The sequence below is a fragment of the Oncorhynchus kisutch genome, linkage group LG24, assembly GCF_002021735.2.
Source record: "Oncorhynchus kisutch isolate 150728-3 linkage group LG24, Okis_V2, whole genome shotgun sequence".
Taxonomy (NCBI): domain Eukaryota; kingdom Metazoa; phylum Chordata; class Actinopteri; order Salmoniformes; family Salmonidae; genus Oncorhynchus; species Oncorhynchus kisutch.
The window spans coordinates 13,064,882-13,084,695 of NC_034197.2; the positions used below are offsets into that span (position 1 = coordinate 13,064,882).

A 19,814-nucleotide genomic window follows, 5' to 3' on the forward strand; every position below is an offset into this window, starting at 1 on the left:
GGTGCCAACAGAGGCGGTGGACTAGTGTTGACGTGAAGACGAGTCAGGAGCACTCAGTGGTTTCGATGGTTGGTTGGTTAGCTTGGTGCTCTAAAGCCACAGACAAAACAAGCACATCCATTAACATTGGTGTTATGCTCTCTCCCTCCATAAGTCATTTCCTCATACTGTTCACCTTGTAATACGACCTAGTTTCAAGTACTTGATGTAAACAGTGAGCCAACATAGAAGTCTGGAGAAAACAGAATGGTGGTGGTCATTCAACCGAGCAGAAAGAATCTACAGTATGCTGTCATCCAGCTAGGATGAGAACATGAAGGTTCCCTCTTATCTATCCTTTCATAAACGGGTTAAGTTTGGTACAGGACAATCCAATCTTACCAAAGATCTACCTGGTACTGTAACACACATTGTCTTTGATGTTGATATCCTCTTTTGACCATGCAAGCAGTTCAGATATTTCCTTCTTGACCCAAAAAAAATAAATTAAAAAAGAAGACAACTTTTCGACATGGAACTATATATTTTACAGAGCTGTCTCTCTCCCGAGCCTGCTACTGTCCTGCTTTCGTACCTGCTGCTGGTTCACAAGCTTCCAGTTACGTGAGCACGTCTCCACAGGCTCTTTACTTCAGTTCGAAGGCTTGGATGGCCCCCGCTGTAAAGCATTAACCGATGAATCATTTAAAACAACGGGATCTTTTGGCACTACAAAGGCTTTCTCTTATTCTCATTTGGAAAGACGTTGCTGGTACATAGTTGGGTAGAAAACTAAGTTCGCTAGCATTTAGCCGCTGGCCGTCTCCAGCGAGGCCTGATCCATTGGCACGTACAAAAACAAACAAAGATGGACCTTGAAAACACTTCTTCTGACATGTGATACGATGCATGCAAGTTTTACACACACACTTGATCCGGTCCCCCTAAAGCGATACAAACAGAGGTTATATAATGGAGTGTTTTCACTCCTGCCGCCAGCCTCAGTCCCCAGCTTGGCAGACTCTAGAATCTAGTCTCCAGTATATTATGGTATTTGTACGTTAAGAGCAGCGTAGCCACGGCAACTACGGCTACAATACAGACGGTAGAGTACACACCCTCTTACGGTAGAGATAGAGGATTTGGTAGCAGGGTAAATGATGGTGACAGGGGTAAAGGGACTTGGACGGATGTTCAGTTGGCCATCTATCTTGCCATTAAAGTTCTGTTCAACTAACTCCTATTTGTTTGAAAAAACATACTCAAATGAAAAAGACCCATCAGCATTTGTACATTCACAGTACATACAGACGGCGTTACTGCAGAGGAGAGTCTTCCAGAAACCAGTGGGATGCTGGTTGTTGTTGTCCTTATGAGCTAAACGCTCTGTGGGCCTGTGGATCTCCTCTTATCACACAGGGTACAGGGGGTTTGGGGTCGATAAGCATGCTGGTTGAACTTTGACCGCCTCAGAGGAGGTCCGGTCTCCGTACGATGCGGAATGCGTTTTGGGGGTTCCTGTACAGGGATGATGGGTTTACAGTCAGAGCTGGGTTCTGTCCACTTGGTCTGGAGTATCATGTTGATAACGAATGGTAATGCTGTCTGAGGAGAACAGAGAGCAGGACAGGACAGGACATGACATTAGAACCATGTCTTTCTGATGGCCACGGCCCCCTATAAGACGTGTTATAATGCAACCTATGCCTTTGTACAGCACAGCAATGTCCATATATGTAACAAGAGGAAGATGTTTCCACTGCAACTGATAAAGATCAAAATGTACACATACAAAAATAAAGCAGATATTTTTGGAAGCAAAACTCAGCAACAATATCTCTGGAATCCATCAGGAGAAGTGTTTATCACTTTCGCTAGCTCTTTTTCTTACACCGTCTCTAATGTGGGTTTTCAGCAGACAGGGAGGGTGTATCTGGCTATAACATCTCCCCTCTGTTCGTTCCTTCTCATATCTCTCCTCCAGGGCTATACACACACACACACACCACACTGCCCGTCAAACCCTAAATAATATCAGCTGGAAAGAAAGATGCCATGTAGCCTTTATGAAGGTCTGTGGTCGCCCCACCGTACATCATCATCACCACCCATGTCTCCAGAGCCTATGGAGTCTTTTGGAGTTGGTGGCAGTATGGCAGAAAAGGAAGAAAATTTGATTAAAAAAACAACTCTTATTTCTGGATTTAAAAGTTCCCAGGTCAGTGGTGGTTGGTTTTCCCCTGTGAGTATCGGGACTGTTGGTTGGGTGGCTGTGGCTGATGGATATCCCGGGCCGGTCCAGTCGTCCAATCCCGTGGTCTGTTTCAGCTCTCCATGGACATGGCTGAGATGAGCTGCTCCACCTTGTAGGCCAGACGCTGTTTCTTAGCCTGCTCGTCCTGCTCCAGGGCCATGGTGATCTGGGAGGGGGGGGGGGGGGGGGGGGGGAGACAAGACAACAACATGCTTTACTGTCATTCCTAACACACTCAAACCAGGAAGTCAGCCTATTGTGAACCCAGGACAACAACATGCTTCAGTGTCACACTCAACGCAGGGAAGACATACAGATATATTGAGGAATGTGTTGTCTGTGGTCTGTTTACAGTATTATGTGTTGAGGAAGTTGACATTTGTGATTTGGCTTTTCTTAAATGCCCCCGAGGGAATACATTAAGTTGTATTGACTTACATAATGCCCATTGTATGTCAACTGGCTTAGAGTATGCTTTGTTGGATGGGTGGGACCATGTGTGATTGATATTTCCTGACTATAACATTAAAGAGGAAATAGAATTGTCTCTGTCAGAGAGAGTGGCACAATAACGTGGGCATTTGTCAAGCTGTTCAACGTGGAATCCGACAGGGTCTCCTCTCTGCTGTCTGTGGTGTCACACAGAGTCACAACACGCTGTATGCATGCCAGGGTGACAACGCGGCAGCCGGGTGGTGCTTTTTCATGTGCTCATATCAAACAGGAGAAACAATACCCAATAAGATCACTGGTACGAGTTATGCCACACAGTGAGTGGATATAAAGTGACATTGATTAAAGCTGCGGACCAATGCTAATGCCGCACAGCTCTCCCCTTTCTACATGACCGACATGGACTGTATGTGATTGTGAGCAGTGGGAAAGGCATTGAGGTGAAAACATTATGGGGACATTAACGAAGACTAGTTTCTCTTAAGGTCTGTACATAGCTCCAGCAGCCTGTCCCATAGTACACTACCTGCCTCCCTGCCTGTTGTCTCCCTCTCATCTGCCTAAGTGCTCTTAGAGCTGGCAGAGCAGAGCCCAGCGGAGTCTCTCCTCCTCATCCCCCTCATACCAATCTATTATGAATCTGTTGTGCTGTATGCAGGCACAGCTCCTTCCCTCCCTCCCTCCCTCCCTCCGCCATCACCAAAATCCATTTAGCACTGCGCTAGCCCGCTAGAGGGGCCACACAGGGAGCCAGGCATGGAACAAACAACTGATGACGGCCAACGATAAGGGCCTTAGCACTGTGCCCAGGAGAGAGAGCTAGAGAAGAGGAGAGACAGAGAGAGGGAGTGTGTGTGTGTGTGTGTGTGTGTGTGTGTGTGTGTGTGTGTGTGTGTGTGTGTGTGTGTCTGTGAGAGAGAAAGAAAGAAAGCTAGAGGTGGGGGAAGAGCGTGGGATAAAAGAAAAGGAAACAAAGTGGGAAGAAAGTGCGAGAAAGAGAGTGGGAGTAAAAGAGGTGGTCTCTGAGAGGTAAAAAGAGAGAGGAGAAGTGAACACTAGCTCCTAGCGGCAGCAGCTTCAAGCTCTTATGGCAGATGGGGAAGAAGAGAGAGACGAGAGAAACACAGAGGAGAGAGTGAAAGAGAGAGAGATAGATGGAATAGAAAGGGAGAGAGAAGAGGGAGTAGGCTCCTCGTCTTGTGAATGGGGCCTCAATAAGGGCAGACTAATGGCTCCCAGAAGAGGTGCTGACATTACAGCCGGAATGTCTCCATTACAGAAGCTTTTCTCTCTCTCTCGCTCTACCCCGTCTCTTCTTTGTCGCACTCTCCCATCCCTCTCCCAAATTTTCTCCCAAATTTTCTCTCTCCATTTTCTCTCTCTCTTTGCCCTCTCTCTCTCTCTCTCTCGTTCTCTTTCTTTCCCTCAACCCCCCCTCTCCACGTCTTGATTCTGCTCAAGAGAGCCACAGAGAAAGAAAGAGAGAGCGAGAGAGAGAACAGGGCTGTGTTACTTCACACCACTCAGGGGATGGAGTAGCATGCTGAGCTGCTTGTACAGCCGCTGTTCCTGTCTCTCCTCCACATATCATCCACCCACAACTCTCATTGGCCCAGGACATATGGCACTTAGGATGGGTTGTGTGACTTGGTTGTGGCAGCGGCACCGGGGGGGGGGTATGGTTCTTTGTGACGAATACCATCAGATCAGAGAAGCTCTTGGCATCTCTGAAAGTTTTTGAAACACTCTAAATGAGTTAGGAATGCCCATGAACTAGACTAGACATGACTGAAGAGGAGAGTTGATAAGGCTGTAGCATGGCCTCCCCTGTTAAAAGAATGGCAATTATTGCAGTGTGTCAGGACTCACCTCCTCGCTGTATTTGGAGACATAGGAATAGATCTCGTTGAGAGCACTGAGCATGTTAAACTCTGTGGAGTGGAGCCTGGCCTGCTCTGCCAGGTAGGCATTCATGTCCTGGTCACTGATGGCCGGCAGACGGTTAATGTCTGCGTAGTACCTGCAGGCACACACAGGGGGCGACACTCAGTTTCAACATGCAGAGCTGAAACAATCGACACCAGAATTCTTTACCGGAATGTTAAGCCTCATCATAGAGTACATCACAGGAGGCTGCTGAGGGGAGGACGGTTCATAATAATGGCTGGAAAGCAGGGAATGGAATGACATCAACCACATGGAAACCACGTGTTTGATGTCATTCAACTTACGGCGCTCCAACCATCACCACAAGCCCGTCCTCCCCAATTAAGGTGCCACCAACCTCCTGTGGAGTACATATGTGAAAAAGTGTGTGAACCCTTTGGAATTACCTGGATTTCTACATGAATTGGTCATAAAATTTGATCTGACCTTCATCTGGGTCACAACAATAGACAAACAAAGTCTGTTTAAACTATTAACACACAAACTATACGTTTTCATGTCTTTAATGAACACAATGTAAATCTTCACAGTGCAGGGTGGGAAAAGTATGTGAACCCTTGGAAGTAATAACTGATTGATCCTTCTTTGCCAGCAACAAGCTCAACCAAATGTTTTCTGTGGAACGGTCAAGAGGAATTTTAGACCATTCCTCTTCACAAAACTGTTTCAATTCAGCAATATTCTTGGGATGTCTGGTGTGAACCGCTCTCTTGAGGTCATGCCACTGTAACGGCTTTCCTCCTGGGAAGGAGAGGAGGACCAAAATGCAGCGTGGTTATTGTTAAGCATCTTTAATAAAGACAAAAACACTATACAACTACAAAATAAGGAAACGTGGCTAGTGCAGAGAACACAGAGACAGGAAACAACCACCCACAAAATGCCCAAAGAATATGGCTGCCTAAATATGGTTCCCAATCAGAGACAACGATAAACACCTGCCTCTGATTGAGAACCACTCCAGACAGCCATAGACTTACCTAGAACACTCAACTGAACACAACCCCATAAATCTACAAAACCCCTAGATAAGACAAAACACATAAATCCCCCATGTCACACCCTGGCCTAACCAACATAATAAAGAAAACACAGAATACTAAGGCCAGGGCGTGACAGCCACAGCATCTCAATCTGGTTGAGGTCAGGATGTATTTTCTTCTGCTGTTGATTTACTTCTGTGTTTTGGGTCATTGTCCGGTTGCATCACCCAACTTCTGTTGAGCTTCAATTGGCGGACAGATGACCTTTTTCAGGAGAATGGAAGGCTTTAGTTTTTCCGTCGATGATAGCAAGCTGTTCAGGCCCTGAGGCAACAAAGCAGCCCCAAACCATGATGCTCCCTCCACCATACTTTACAGTTGGGATGAGGTTTTGATGTTGCTGTGCTGAGCCTTTTTTTCTCCACACATAGTGTTGTGTGTTCCTTCCTTTCATCTGTCCACAGAATATTTTTCCAGTAGCGCTGTGGAACATCCAGGTGGACTTTTGCAAACTTCAGACATGCAGCAATGTTTTTTTTGGAGAGCAATGGCTTCTTCCGTGGTGTTCTCCCATGAAACACCATTCTTGTTTAGTGTTTTACGTATCGTAGACTCGCCAACAGAGATGTTAGCATATTCCAGAGATTTCTGTACGTCTTTAGCTGACACTCTAGGATTCTTCTTAACCTCACTGAGGATTCTGCACTGTGCTCTTGCAGTCATCTTTCCCTTACGGCCACTCCTAGAGTAGCAACAGTGCTGAACTTTCTCCATTTATCGACAATTTGTCTTACCGTGGACTGATGAACATCAAGGCTTTAGAGATACTTTTGTAACCCTTTCCAGTTTTATGCAAGTTAATCTTAGGTCTTCTGAGATCTTTTTTGTTTGAGGCATGGTTCACATCAGGCAATGCTTCTTGTGAACAGCAAACTCAAATGTGTGTTTTTTTATAGGGCAAGGCAGCTCTAACCAACATCTCCAATCTCATCTCATTGATTGGACTTCAGGTTAGCTGACTCCTGACTCCAATTAGGTTTTGGGGAAGTCATTTTTTCCAACCTACACTGTGAATGTTTAAATTATGGATTCAATATACACAAGAAAAATACAATCATTTGTGTGTTATTAGTATAAGTAGACTGTGTTTGTCCATTGTTGCGATTTAGATGAAGATCAGATCAAATTTGATGACCAATTTACGCAGAAATCCAGGTAATTCCAGAGGGTTCACATACTTTTTCTTGCCACTGTATATGGCCAATATACCAAGGCTAAAGGCTGAACAGCCCTAGCCGTGGTATATTGGCCATATACCACACCCCCTCAGGCCGTATTGCTTAAACATACTGCAAGTGATTCCAGGACCAAAATAGTTTATGAGCGGTAGGAAAACAAGGAAATAGAATTCTTTGTGTATATTTTGTCTCACTCACCTCTCCACCCAGCTCTTGTAGTTGGGGATGTCTTTAGCATACAGCAGCTTGTTGGAGGGCGAGTCTTTGCCCAGGCGGTGCTCTGAGGTGGAGCAGGAGTCCATGAAGGTCTGGGCCACCACAGACAGACAGGCGTCCGTGATGCTGCTCTTGTGGATGTCAAACACAAACTGAGGGTTCTTGATCACGTTTACCCAGAACCGCAGCGGGAGGCTGAGAGAGAGAGAGAGAGAGAGAGAGAGAGAGAGAGAGAGAGAGAGAGAGAGAGAGAGAGAGAGAGAGAGGGCACAGAAATGAGTCAGTCAGAATCCCCTCTCAGTGTTGTTCTTCACTCTCTGGGTCATGAAAGCACTGAGTCAGAATCCCCTCTCAGTGTTGTTCTTTACTCTCTGGGTCATGAAAGCACTGAGTCAGAATCCCCTAACTATCAGTACCGTATTTCTCTCCTATTTCTGGGTCACTAAAGTGCTTTAGGGAGGAGCTTCAGGCTCTTAACTCCAGACAGGCAGAATCCACTACTGTTATATTTGGGAAAGTTTCTTACCGATGACTCAGTGTATCATCCTCTGACTGATACACATCACATCCTACATTATACATCCTATCATTCCTACTCTACATCCTCCAGGTTCCTCACCAGTTGCTCTTCCACGTGTGACGGACATCTTGGTCGTGGATGCCGTGTTTGTCCGCCTGCTCGTCCAGGAAGTCAAACATGTATTTGATAGCGAGGGGCAGGGCGCTACCCCGGTGGACGGTACTGAACAACGTCTCAAACAGGTCGTCCACAAACTTCTGCAGTGTACCCTGGGTAAAAACAATGGACACACCAGGTCAGACATACATAAACTCACTCAATAATAACTGATTTCCTAAATGAATAGGCAATAACCTAAGCAGATGAAAGTCTCTCATTCGCCACTGGATCCAAAATGCAGGATTGTACCACCAGTCACTTAGTACAATTTATGTCAAACAAAACCACTGTGACTGAAAGTAAACTACTGTAGTATAATTGAAATATGGAGGGACAATGCCTGTTACATAAATACATTTGTAAGCTGGGTGTTACCTTGGTGGCCAGCAGCCTGGTCAGGTATATCTCGGAGACCATCTTGCTGCCGCGGTCTCCCTCCTTCTGGTCTCCATGCTCGTGGTTCTTGACAAGGTGCCACACTTTGACCCCACTCTCAAGGTCAGGGGTTATCATAGGGGCACGGGAACGCAGACTGTCTGGACTACCTGTGTACCGGAAGGACGAGTCTAGAGAGAGAGAAAGAGAGAACGAAAAAGGGTAGGAGAGAAAGACGGAGGGAGAGAGGGAGATAAATTAGACACTTTAAATGAGCCACTGCGTTCCTAGTTCTGTGCTCTATTCCCTTGTCCTGTTCAGTAACACACACGCAAGATGGCGCCGACAGACAGGGATGCTCTGCTTCTAGCTCCAGAGCAACTTTGCTGTATTTGTTTTGTGTGTTATTTCTTACATTATTAGAGAGAGATGATATTACATACAGCCAGAAATAACTTTCGGATGTCAGAGCGGCGGTAACTCACCAGCATTATGACCAGGAATACTACTTTCCTGAATTGGATTCTTTGTTCGTACTCCCCAGGGCAATTGAACTTATCCCAGAGGCTGCTCCAAGACTCCGCCGGCGGAGAAGAGGTATATATTACTCGGCAATGTTCAGTCTCTGGACAATAAAGTAGACGAGCTGAGGGCGAGGATCTCCTTCCAGAGAGACATCAGGGATTGTAACATACTCTGTTTCACGGAATCATGGCTCTCTCTAGATATACTGTCCCTGTCCATACAGCCATACAGGTTCTCAGTACATCGCGCAGACAGGAATAAAGAACTCTCCGGGAAGAAGGAAGGCGGGGGTGTATGTTTCATGATTAACTACTCATGGTGTGATTGTGATAACATATAGAAACTCAAATCCCTTTGTTCACCCGACCTAGAATACCTCACAATCAAATGCCGACCGTATTACCTCCCAAGAGAATTCTCTTCGGTTATAGTCACAGCAATATATATTCCACCTCAAGCCGTGGTGGGGCGGCAGTGTAGCCTAGTGGTTAGAGCATTGGACTAGTAACCGAAAGGTTGCAAGTTCAAATCCCCGAGCTGACAAGGTACAAAGTCTGTCGTTCTGCCCTTGAACAGGCAGTTAACCCACTGTTCCTAGGCCGTCATTGAAAATAAGAATTTGTTCTTAACTGACTTGCCTAGTAAAATAAAGGTTAAAAAAAAAGAAAGCCAATACCACGACGGCCCTCAAGGAACTACACTGGACTTTGTGCAAACTGGAAACCGCATATCCTGAAGCCTCATATATTGTAGTTAGGGATTTTAACAAAGCAAATTTGAGGAAAATGCTACCGAAGTTCTATCAACAGATTGACTGTAATACTTGCGCTGCTTAAACACTCGACCACTGCTACTCCAACTTCCCGGATAGCCTCTGAGAATAACATTGACGTATACACTGAAACGGTGCCTGAGTTCATCAGGAAGTGTATAGGGGATGAAGTTCCCACGGTGACTGTTAAAACCTACCCAAATCAGAAACTGTGGATAAATGGCAGCATTCGAGGAGGGTGACTGGGAATATGGTTAAATACAAACAGTGTAGTTATTCCCTCCATAAGGCAATCAAACAGGAAAAATGTCAGTACAGAGACAAAGTGGAGTCAACGGCTCAGACACAAGATGTATGTGGCAGGGTCTACAGACAATCATGGACTACAAAGGGAAAACCAGCCACGTCGTGAACACCGTCGTCTTGCTCCCGGACAAGCTAAACACCTTCTTCACCTGCTTTGAGGAGAACACAGTGCCACCGACGCGGGCCGCTCACATGGACTGTGGGCTCTCATTCTCCGTGGCCAACGTGAGTAAGATATTTAAGCGTGTTAACCCTCGCAGGGCTGCCGGCCCAGACGCGTCCTCAGAGCATGCGCAGACCAGCTAGCTAGAGTGTTAACGGACATATTCAATCCCTCCCTATCCCAGCCTGCTGTCCCCACTTGCTTCAAGATCTCCACCATTGTTCCTGTACCCAAAAAGCAAAGGTAACTGAACTAAATGACTATCGCCCCGTAACATTCACTTCTGTCATCATGGAGTTCTTTGAGAGGCTAGTTAATGATCATATCACCTCCACCTTACCGGCCACCTTAGACCCACTTCAATTTGCATACTGCCCCAATAGAGAGCATCCTGTCGGGCTGTATCACCGCCTGGTACGGCAACTGCACTGCCCGCAACTGAAGGGCTCTCCAGAGGGTGGTGCGGTCTCCCTAACGCTTCACCGGGGGCACACTGCCTTCCCTACAGGACACCTACAGCACCCGGTGTCACAGGAAAGCGAAAAAGATCATCAAGGACATCAACCAGCCGAGTCTTGGCCTGTTCACACCACTACCATCCAGAAGGCAAGGTCAGTACAGGTGCATCAAAGCTGGGAACGAGAGACTGAAAAACAGCTTCAATCTCAAGGCCATCAGACTGTTAAATAGCCATCACTAGCCGGCTACCACCCGGTTACTCAACCCTGCACCTTAGAGGCTGCTGCCCAATATACATAGACATGGAATCACTGGTCACTTTAATAACGAAACACTAGTCACTTTAATAATGTTTACATACTGCTTTACTCATTTCATATGTATATACTGTATTCTATTCTACTTTTAGTCAATGCCACTCTGACATTGCTCATCCTAATATTTATATATTTCTTATATTTCCATTATTTTACTTTAGATTTGTGTGTATTGTTGTGAATTGTTAGATATTACTGCACTGTCAGAGCTAGGAACACAAGCATTTCGCTACACCCGCAATAACATCGGCATGTGACCAATAAAATTAGATTTGATATTCCCCCCCAACACACACACACACATACATTGAACCTCCTCCTGTCTAATTTGCCCTTCTCCTCTGTAGTCTCATTACAAAGCTTAAAACCCCTAGTCCCTTGTTCCTCTTTAACCTTTCTGTAAAGTAAATTGCAGCGTTGGATCATTTCATATTAGCTTGGCAGAAATGTGATGAAGGAAGGGGAATAAATAGGTCTCTGTCTGTCTGTTCGTCCGTCCGTCCAGCTCAATACATGTCTGTTGGCCCTCTGGATAGCAGGAGCAGCACCCTCTCACTCGACTAAACGGATGAAAGGAGCCATGCACCAATAATATTTCATTAAGTCCAGAGAGTGGGGGAGTGGTGGAGGGGCTGCTGCCAGCCCAGTGCCCCCCCCCCCTCCCTCTCTTTCATATCATCTCTCTCTCTCTCTTTCCTTCATATTATCCCTCTCTCTGAATAGAGGTGCGAGAGAGAAATCCATATTTATGTTTTATTTATTTTCCCTTTTGTACTTTAACTATTTGCACATTGTTATAACACTGTATACAGACATAATATGACATTTGAAACGTCTCTATTCCTTTAACTTTTTTGTGTAATGTTTACTGTTCATTTTTTATTGTTTATTTCACCTTTGTTTATGATCTATTTCGCTTTGTCAATATAAACATATGTTACCCATGCCAATAAAGCCCTTTTGAATTGACAGAGACACAGAGACGTGGCTCTCCTGGGTTCCTCTTAAAAGGAAGTACAATTGTCTCTTTCCTGCTGTCGCCACATTGAAAGGGTCCTAATCAATGCATCAAAAGATCTCTAATATGTAAAGCACTCCAGCCATCTTCTTTCCCTCATTCCTTTGACACTAAGGAATGGCGCTCTTCTTCTCCTCCTCCTCTTCTTCACCAGTGTTCTTACTTAGCAGCTCTTTCCTCCCCAGTGGCGGTGAGTGTGTGTGTGTGTGTGTGTGTGTGTGTGTGTGTGTGAGAGAGGTCTGGAGGGGCTCTCTATCATTGTCAGATCCCTCTCACCTGTCTTCAAAGGGCAGTGTGGGACAACAAAGCCTCAGAGCTCTACAGCGACTTACAGCACTAAGTGGTCTTTTCTAAAGAGCAGCAGCAGCGAGAAGGGTCTCTAGGGTGTCCACTGGGGACCTTTGAGACTGGCGGGGGGCGGGGGGGTCTGTCAGCCCCTGTGTGTGTCTCTCTCTGTGTGTGCGAGTGGGGTGGATTGAGGTCTCAAATCCCATTTTAAGCCACTGGCAGGTCCTTGCCCCTCTCTCTCACTACTCCTTCCTCTCCAGGGGGGCAGACCTCTCCCTCCTATCTTCAGCTCAGTAACCACTGCACCAGACTTCACACTCCCGGGGGTGGGTGTGAGGGTAGCAGGGGTGTGTGTGTGTGTGTGTGAGAGGTAGGCATCAGGGGGGAGTGTGTAGCGGGTTACTCAGGGCCGGGAGAGTGCTGGAACGGTAAATTGAGGCGGGATGCTAAATGCTGAATGTTAAATTGATATGAATCAATCAGACGGGTGTCGGGGCACATCTGTGCCCGCTGTGCCAGGCTTTGATTGATTGGGGACCGGGCTGGAGCCAGAGGAGGACAGGTTGTTTTTTGATGCAGCATCGTACAAAACACACACACACACACACACACACACACACACACACACACACACATACACACACACCCTCATTGCTATTTAATGACTTTGGTCAAATATTCAAATTTAAGCAGTATGTTGTTCAGGATGGAATAGTGTTTAATACTGTATGCATTACCAGCCACTGAACCACACTGAGACTAACATAATGTGTTAGTGTCCTTTAGATCATTCATGTTGTTCATCTCCAGATCCTCTGTTTCAGTCATTACAGAGTAATACTTATTTACTACATCAGAGCATAATACTGCTTTTGTTGGTTATGTAGTCATTACTCCTGTATCTCGCAGTTTCTCTACCGTACATTCTTAATGTGGCCGTGGTAATGAGGAGCTGGCAATGCTTTCTCGGACATCGTAAACGTCACCATCTTTATGAATTAGAGAGAGTCCTATAGGACTTTTATTGCACATTGCACATGACACATTAACTATCCTCATTGTTTGTCTGACACTGTCCAGGGCTAATTTCCAATTTACTGGTGGTTTTGTGATTGGCAAATGGGGACTTAGTAAATAGGAAAGGAGAAGGGTGATGGTGTTACTGGCCCAATTGGTCATCTCTCCAGGCGACAGAAAACAACCTATGGGGGTTCTCATCCAATCCCAGCCCTGATAATTGGCCAACCGTGTTCCGTTTTCACTTTCTATTGGTGTGAAGTATCATTCACAGTGAATAATTAGCCAATCACATGCTGCCGTTGGGGTTGGGCATGGAACCAGATGGGAGGCCCTGTGGCTCACCCCTGTGACTGTCACCAGTGTGTGTTTGGGTGTGTGTGTGTGTGTGTGTGTGTGTGTGTGTGTGTGTGTGTGTGTGTGTGTGTGTGTGTGTGTGTGTGTGTGTGTGTGTGTGTGTGTGTGTGTGTGTGTGTGTGTGTGTGTGTGTGTGTGTGACGGACCATTACACTCTGGCTCCAGGCTCAGTCTGGCATCCTCATTATTATACTTGATGGTAAAACCAAACACCTCTCCATGTCTCCCATCGGGCCCTCTCTTTCTCTCCCCCTCTCTTCCTCTCCATCCCTCTACCCCCCCTGCAGGTTCTGGGCTGTGAGGTAAACGGCAGTAAACACCGGCGGGAGGAGATAGTAGGGTAAGCAATGGCGCCGCAGCAAAGCATTAGACACTCCAAACAGAGCTGGTCTACAAACTCATCTGAAAGGCTAACGTGTATATCAGGTGTGCTCACACCCAAAGGCTTAGACACGGAACACTTTGACCTATGACCCTCCCTTCCTCATCCTGTGTTAATATTTATGTTGATGTTGTTTGTTTGAAATGGTCCCATGGCTTGAGGAGCGAAGTACAGTACCTACCATGGAGATCTATGTTCAACGTTCTATGTTCTATGTGCTCACCATATCTGCTGATGGAGGTCCGGGAGATGCTGGCTGATGGGGGGATGTTGTAGGAAGAGGTCTGTTTGGGCACCAGAGCCACCACACAGCGGTCAGACACCTGCAACAACACAACAGAGAACATTGTGATAAGAGAACGTGCTCAATCACCGACAGGCGTGCTGCTCGCGGACGACACGTTGTCCGTATGCAGTACACATTGATCTGCAACCCTGGTTTAGCACCCTCCGCCCCTTTCCAAGAGATATGAACACGTGCTCACACCTACGCCATGACACAGCATCTCCTTCCTCTCCTTCTCCTTGAATCCCTCCCTCCCTGTACTCTGTCACATTCTCCCCATTCAACCTCCTGTCATCTCTAACGCCTCGTGGGCTCTCTCTGCAGAGCGTCTCTCTGTACGAAACGACTCAGATGCCTCTGTGATGAGATGATCCGCATCGCCATTCCCATCACTCCCCAGCCATTAGGGAAATAAGGAGAGGAGAGAAGGGAAGGGGAGGCGGGAGTGGGCATAAAGCCAGAGCTAAAGCAATGCGGAGTGAGGGCTTCCCACTGGCATGTCTAGAAAACAACCTCCCCCGCCCCACTGTCATCGCAGCATCTCAGAGGGGGGGGGCAGAGAGAGAGGAAAATAAATTAAGCCATAACAGTGATGGAAAAAGAGCGAAAGTGGAGGGATTGTCCAAAAACGGAAGGGAAATTGATGATAAGAAAGAAAGATATTGAGAGTGACAGGGAACAATGGCACAGTGGAAGAGTCAGCCCTCCAATCCGGCTCTATTGTCTACAGTATTCCTACAAAGATTGCTTTTGATCTCAACTACACGGGGTACGGCAGGAGGATGAGCTCTCTCTCCACATGAAAGAGTCTTATAGGACACCTTTACCATACTGTACATGCCAGGACCACTCTGACTACCTCTCTGTCTTTGTCTATGGACGACACATTGCTGACTCTGTCCACAGTCTCTCCGAGCCACAGCCATAAAAGTCAGTGTTCTACACCATTCCACATTCTACTGTGATTTACTCTACATTTCATTGCCAATCACAGCTGGGAGGGTGTGTTTGCGTGCACTCTTTCAATCTGGATAGACAAAATATTGCACACAAATATACAAAACCACTGTTTTTCCTTCTTGAGAACCAAAATACCAAAGCCCTCTGTGGCATGTCCAGCCAACCCAGTGAAGGGAATTGAGTTTTCGGAGTGAAAGAACAAGAAGGACAAGCATCCAACAGTGTGAAATCACCAAGCAGCCACGGGCTGAATGAAAACCTCCTATATGACATGAAAACAAGGTTGAGAGAAATAATCTGTCCCCCGACCTCTCCTCACTGTTAGCCTCTCTAAAGCTTCAGCTGGGTCAACTCTCTCCTCTCCTCTCCTCTCCTCACTGTTAGCCTCTCTAAAGCTTCAGCTGGGTCACCTCTCTCTCCTCTCCTCTCCTGTCGCCTCCTTTCTACACTTCTCCTCCTCCTCTTCTCGGCACTCCACGGCTAATGACGTGGCCCCACGTTGTACAGTAGCAACCCTCAAACCCCCCCTCCTCCACTCATTTCTAACAGGCCATTAGCTGGGGTCACAGCCGGGGTCAAGTGCTAGAGCTAACTCCAGCTCCAGCAGACAGAGCACTTGAAAGGACAGAAGCTCGAGGAGGAGTCATCTCATTAAATGATGCCACACCGCCTGCCCTCTTAGTGGGGAACGACAAACCGCTCTTTGGAACCTCTTTCCAGCCGTTGGCTCTGTATTGTGAAGACCTCTCCTGAGCCCAACCTATCCTCTCCCTCTCCTCCTCCATGTTATGGTGTCTGTGTGAGCGTAGAGATAGAGATGGGTTGTGAAGACCTCTCCCGAGCCCAACCTATCCTCTCCCTCTCCATCCTAACCTCCATCCTCCATCCTAACCAGTGGTGACACCTGTTCCTTTCTACACCGAGCATTGTCTCTCTTCCGCTCTCCTTCATGGGAATTGCCTGACAGGAGGCTCTCTCTCTGCCTCGCTCCCATCCTTCTCCCTCTCCTCCTCTATGTTATGGAGTCTGATAGAAGGGCTGTGTGAGCGTAGAGATAGAGATGGGTTGTGGTGATAGTGGAGATGATTGAAGGCGTGCAGCTTCGTCCTTCAGGGCTAATCCACAGTGTGAGGCAGGGAGTTGAGGTGAGCCTGACAGTGGCCTGCAGGTGTGATAAGGAACCAACGCTACACTGTGATAAGACTTTCATCAAACAGTCCCCCCCCCCCCTATGTCCACACCTGCCTATCTCTCATCCCCTGATCCTGTGGCCCAAGCCTAGCTTAGAAGGCCTATCTATCACAGATTGGACTGGACTGCGCTGTGCTGAGGTTTAACCACACACAATTTCCTAACTGACAGGTCTTTAATATAGAACTTAAGGATATAAGATGAAAGGGTTATTTTGTAATTTGAACACTAAATTGTGTTTTTATCAAACTAAATAGCTTTCTAAGAGCGTTCTAATAACATATACTGGTTGGGGATAATGCAATGAGAGAGTCCCAGTGTGTTTCCCGAAGAGAAGATGACTCAATCTACAGCAATACTGGCTGTCATCAGACCCCATACCAACTGCCTTGGTGTATAAAGGAATCTGTGGAGAGCAGAGGAACACTCTCTTCACTGTGCCTGCCAAAATGTTGATCTAGATTTCCTTCTCTGTCTGAGCATATTTTAAAACTCAAACTCTGTCTGTGGGGCGTTGTTTGCTCAGATGACAACAGGGGACGAGCCGCCACAGAGAATCAGACTGATGGAAAGATACGTTACTGCTGTAATCCAACTATACTGTCTGGGTTGATCTAAAATAGACCCAAAACGTCCCAGTGCAGGTTCTCAGGCTGGGGGGGGGGGGGGTGAAACTGGAGCTCCTGGTGAAGTCATGTCGGTTCCTCCACAACATCAGTAGGACAACACAAGGTCAGGACACAAAATGGAGGCACAGTGACAGGGCTCTAATGTCTTGGCACAGTTTAGCCCGCTACACTGCAGGAGGATGGGAACCAAGTCATTTCCTGCAGCCATTTTCCTCAGTCACATTTCCAGCTGTGCCCCTGGAAAAATCCTTACTGTCCACGTAGGCACGGCAGAGGACGGGAAAAACCAAGGTACAATTACTACACTTTTCCCAAATACGCAATCCATTTAACTGCAACCACCCCCCACTGCAATGCATTTTAAGTGATCTATTTGCAGTTTAAGATTTCACCAACACCTCACACGGGCAAGCATTCACAGCTCTAAACACCTGACTTCCCACACAGTTTTTTATTTGAATTGTAAATCTTGCCCTATGTCTCATGCCACTCAAGCCCATTATATGGTAATTGGATGTGAGTGTGCCACCTCTGGTCTAGCTTGCTCTAGACCCTGCTCCCCTGGGAACTACTGGACCGGTAATGCTATTCACCAGACGGAAGGTTAAACATCTCACCTCGGAGGATGGCAAAGAGAGAGGGAGAGGGAGTAAGAGAGGGAGAGAGAGAGAGAGAGAGAACAAAGAGAGAGTAAGAGCTGGGCTGATGAAAAGAGAGAAGGCGAGGGAGATAGAGAGGGATAGCAAGAGAGGAAAAGGTGCAAGGGTAGGAGGTAGAGAGAGTACACAGAGAAAGTAAGGGCTTGGCTGACGAAAAGCTCCCTTTGACAAGGAGGAAGACTAATCAACAAAGAGAGATCAACATCAGCAATCAGCCAGGCACTCTCCTATCTCATCAATCTTTTATCTGCTCTCCTCCTGCTCCGACCAACAGTCCAGGTGTGTGTGTCTGTTTGTCTGTGTGTGTCTGTCTGTGTCTGTGTGTCTGTGTGTGTGTGTGTGTGTGTCTGTGTGTGTGTCTGTCTGTGTCTGTGTGTGTCTGTCTGTGTCTGTGTGTGTCTGTCTGTGTCTGTCTGTGTGTGTCTGTGTGTCTGTGTGTGTCTGTGTGTGTGTGTGTGTCTGTGTCTGTGTGTCTGTGCCTGTGTGTGTCTGTGTGTGTGTCTGTGTGTGTCTGTGTGTGTGTGTGTGTGTGTCTGTGTGTGTGTGTGTGTGTGTGTGTGTGTGTGTGTGTGTGTGTGTGTGTGTGTGTGTGTGTGTGTGAGAGTGTGTGTGTGTGTGTGTCTGTGTGTGTGTGTGTGAGAGTGTGTCTGTGGAGTTTCATTCAGTCCCCCTGAGCTCCAAGTATACTCTCAGAAAAAAGGTGACGAATTGTACTTAATACGTACAAATGCTTGTCACTGTAGTGGTACTCTGTAAGATACGTCATTGTACCATTAGTTCTAGGTACATAGTTGTACCCTTGCAGTTCCTACCATAAAAGAGCCAATATTGTACCATATAGTCCACAGATTCAAATGAGCATTTTAAGGGTACCACCACACTGACAAAGCCATTTGTTCCTTCTAAGTGGCAAAAATGTCCTTCTCTATATCAAGTCCCTCACGTTTACACACCTCTCCACCATCCCACTTCTTTTTATTATTATTAAGGTTGAGTCATGCGCCCCCTCCGAAAAAAATGACCCGCCAAACAGCGCTTCTTAACACCCACACACTTAACCCGGAAGGCAGCTGCAACAATGTATCAGAGGAAACACCGTTCAACTGATGTCCGAGTCAGCCTGCTGGCTCCTGGCTCACCACCAGGAGTCGCTAGAGCGCGATGAGCCAAGTAAACCCCCCCCCCCCCCTAACCCGGACAACGCTGGGCCATGCAGTGTCTTAGACTGCTGCCCCACTCGGGAGGCCAGCGCCATCCTCAAACGGGACTCGAACCTGGTCCAGCCAACACCTTAACCATTACGCCTTGAGATCCGTAACTCCTGGCAAGGTTGGGTTAAGGTCGCTACAATATTAATTACAGCACTTTATTGTCACATGGTCTTATGTAAGCCTTTATAAAGACCTCAGCTCTGGCAGGGGTCATGCACAAACATAACCATAGACGACTTAAACAATTCCACTCATGGGTGGCCAAAAATAACTAACTGAAAGCCACGCCCCCACTAATCCACACCTCCACCCTGGGATACAGAAATGAATCTTCTCTGTACCCCTTTTTTTGTGTATGACAATGCGCGTACCTCTGAAATGCAGGTACATTGTGTATTGTAACATTTTTGTACCCCTGGGAACAATTCCCGTACGCTAACGGTACCCGTTTAGTCTGAGAGTGTAGCAAAGGTAGCTACTGAATAAAGATGCTTCCGTACAGTCTGTCTCGTTTTAAATGCATGAATCATTAAAGTTTTAATTTCAGTTGGAGGAGGCAGGCGAGGAGACGGTGTGTATATCTATATCTGGGGTATGTAAACGTCCATTTCCCATGAGGAAATAAATAGCAGAGCTTCCAAGGTTGTTAGGGGTTTCATGAATTTGAATGTGTGTCTGTCTGGTCACACTGTCTGGTGTGAGAATTAGCAGAGTCACAGGGGTGAGGTTCACTAATTCTGCACATGTAAATATTTCACACGCACGCAAATATTCCCCATCTTCGTGCCAGGAGGCACACACTTTGCCAGATGTGGCATTGCGCGCACACACACACACACACACACACACACACACACACACACACACACACACACACACACACACACACACACACACACACACACACACACACACCTCTACCTGGCTCATCACAGCTGTAATGATAAACAAGAAGCTCCGTCGCTCCCCTACTTTTCCCTCTTCTCTTCCCATTTACTCTCTTCCCCTGCTTTCTTGTCTGTACTCACCCCCCTCCCTCTAATCCCCCCCCTCCCTCTAATCCCCCCTCCCTCTAATCCCCCCCCTCCCTCTAATCACCCCCCTTCCTCTAATCCCCCCCCTCCCTCTAATCACCCCCCTCCCTCTAATC

The 19,814-nt window shown here is 46.9% G+C and overlaps 1 protein-coding gene across 1 annotated transcript in view; it reads right to left on the minus strand.

Moving 5' to 3' along the window:
• Nucleotides 1–494: 494 nt before the first annotated feature.
• LOC109869689 (plexin-A2) overlaps nucleotides 495–19,814 on the minus strand; it is a 306,452-nt gene continuing 287,132 nt past the window's right edge. Inside the window, 6 exon segments of the mRNA XM_031803557.1 lie at nucleotides 495–2,399; nucleotides 4,556–4,706; nucleotides 7,053–7,265; nucleotides 7,690–7,859; nucleotides 8,125–8,315; nucleotides 13,952–14,051. Of these exon segments, the coding sequence (XP_031659417.1) occupies nucleotides 2,304–2,399; nucleotides 4,556–4,706; nucleotides 7,053–7,265; nucleotides 7,690–7,859; nucleotides 8,125–8,315; nucleotides 13,952–14,051 (921 nt within the window). The 3' untranslated portion in view covers nucleotides 495–2,303.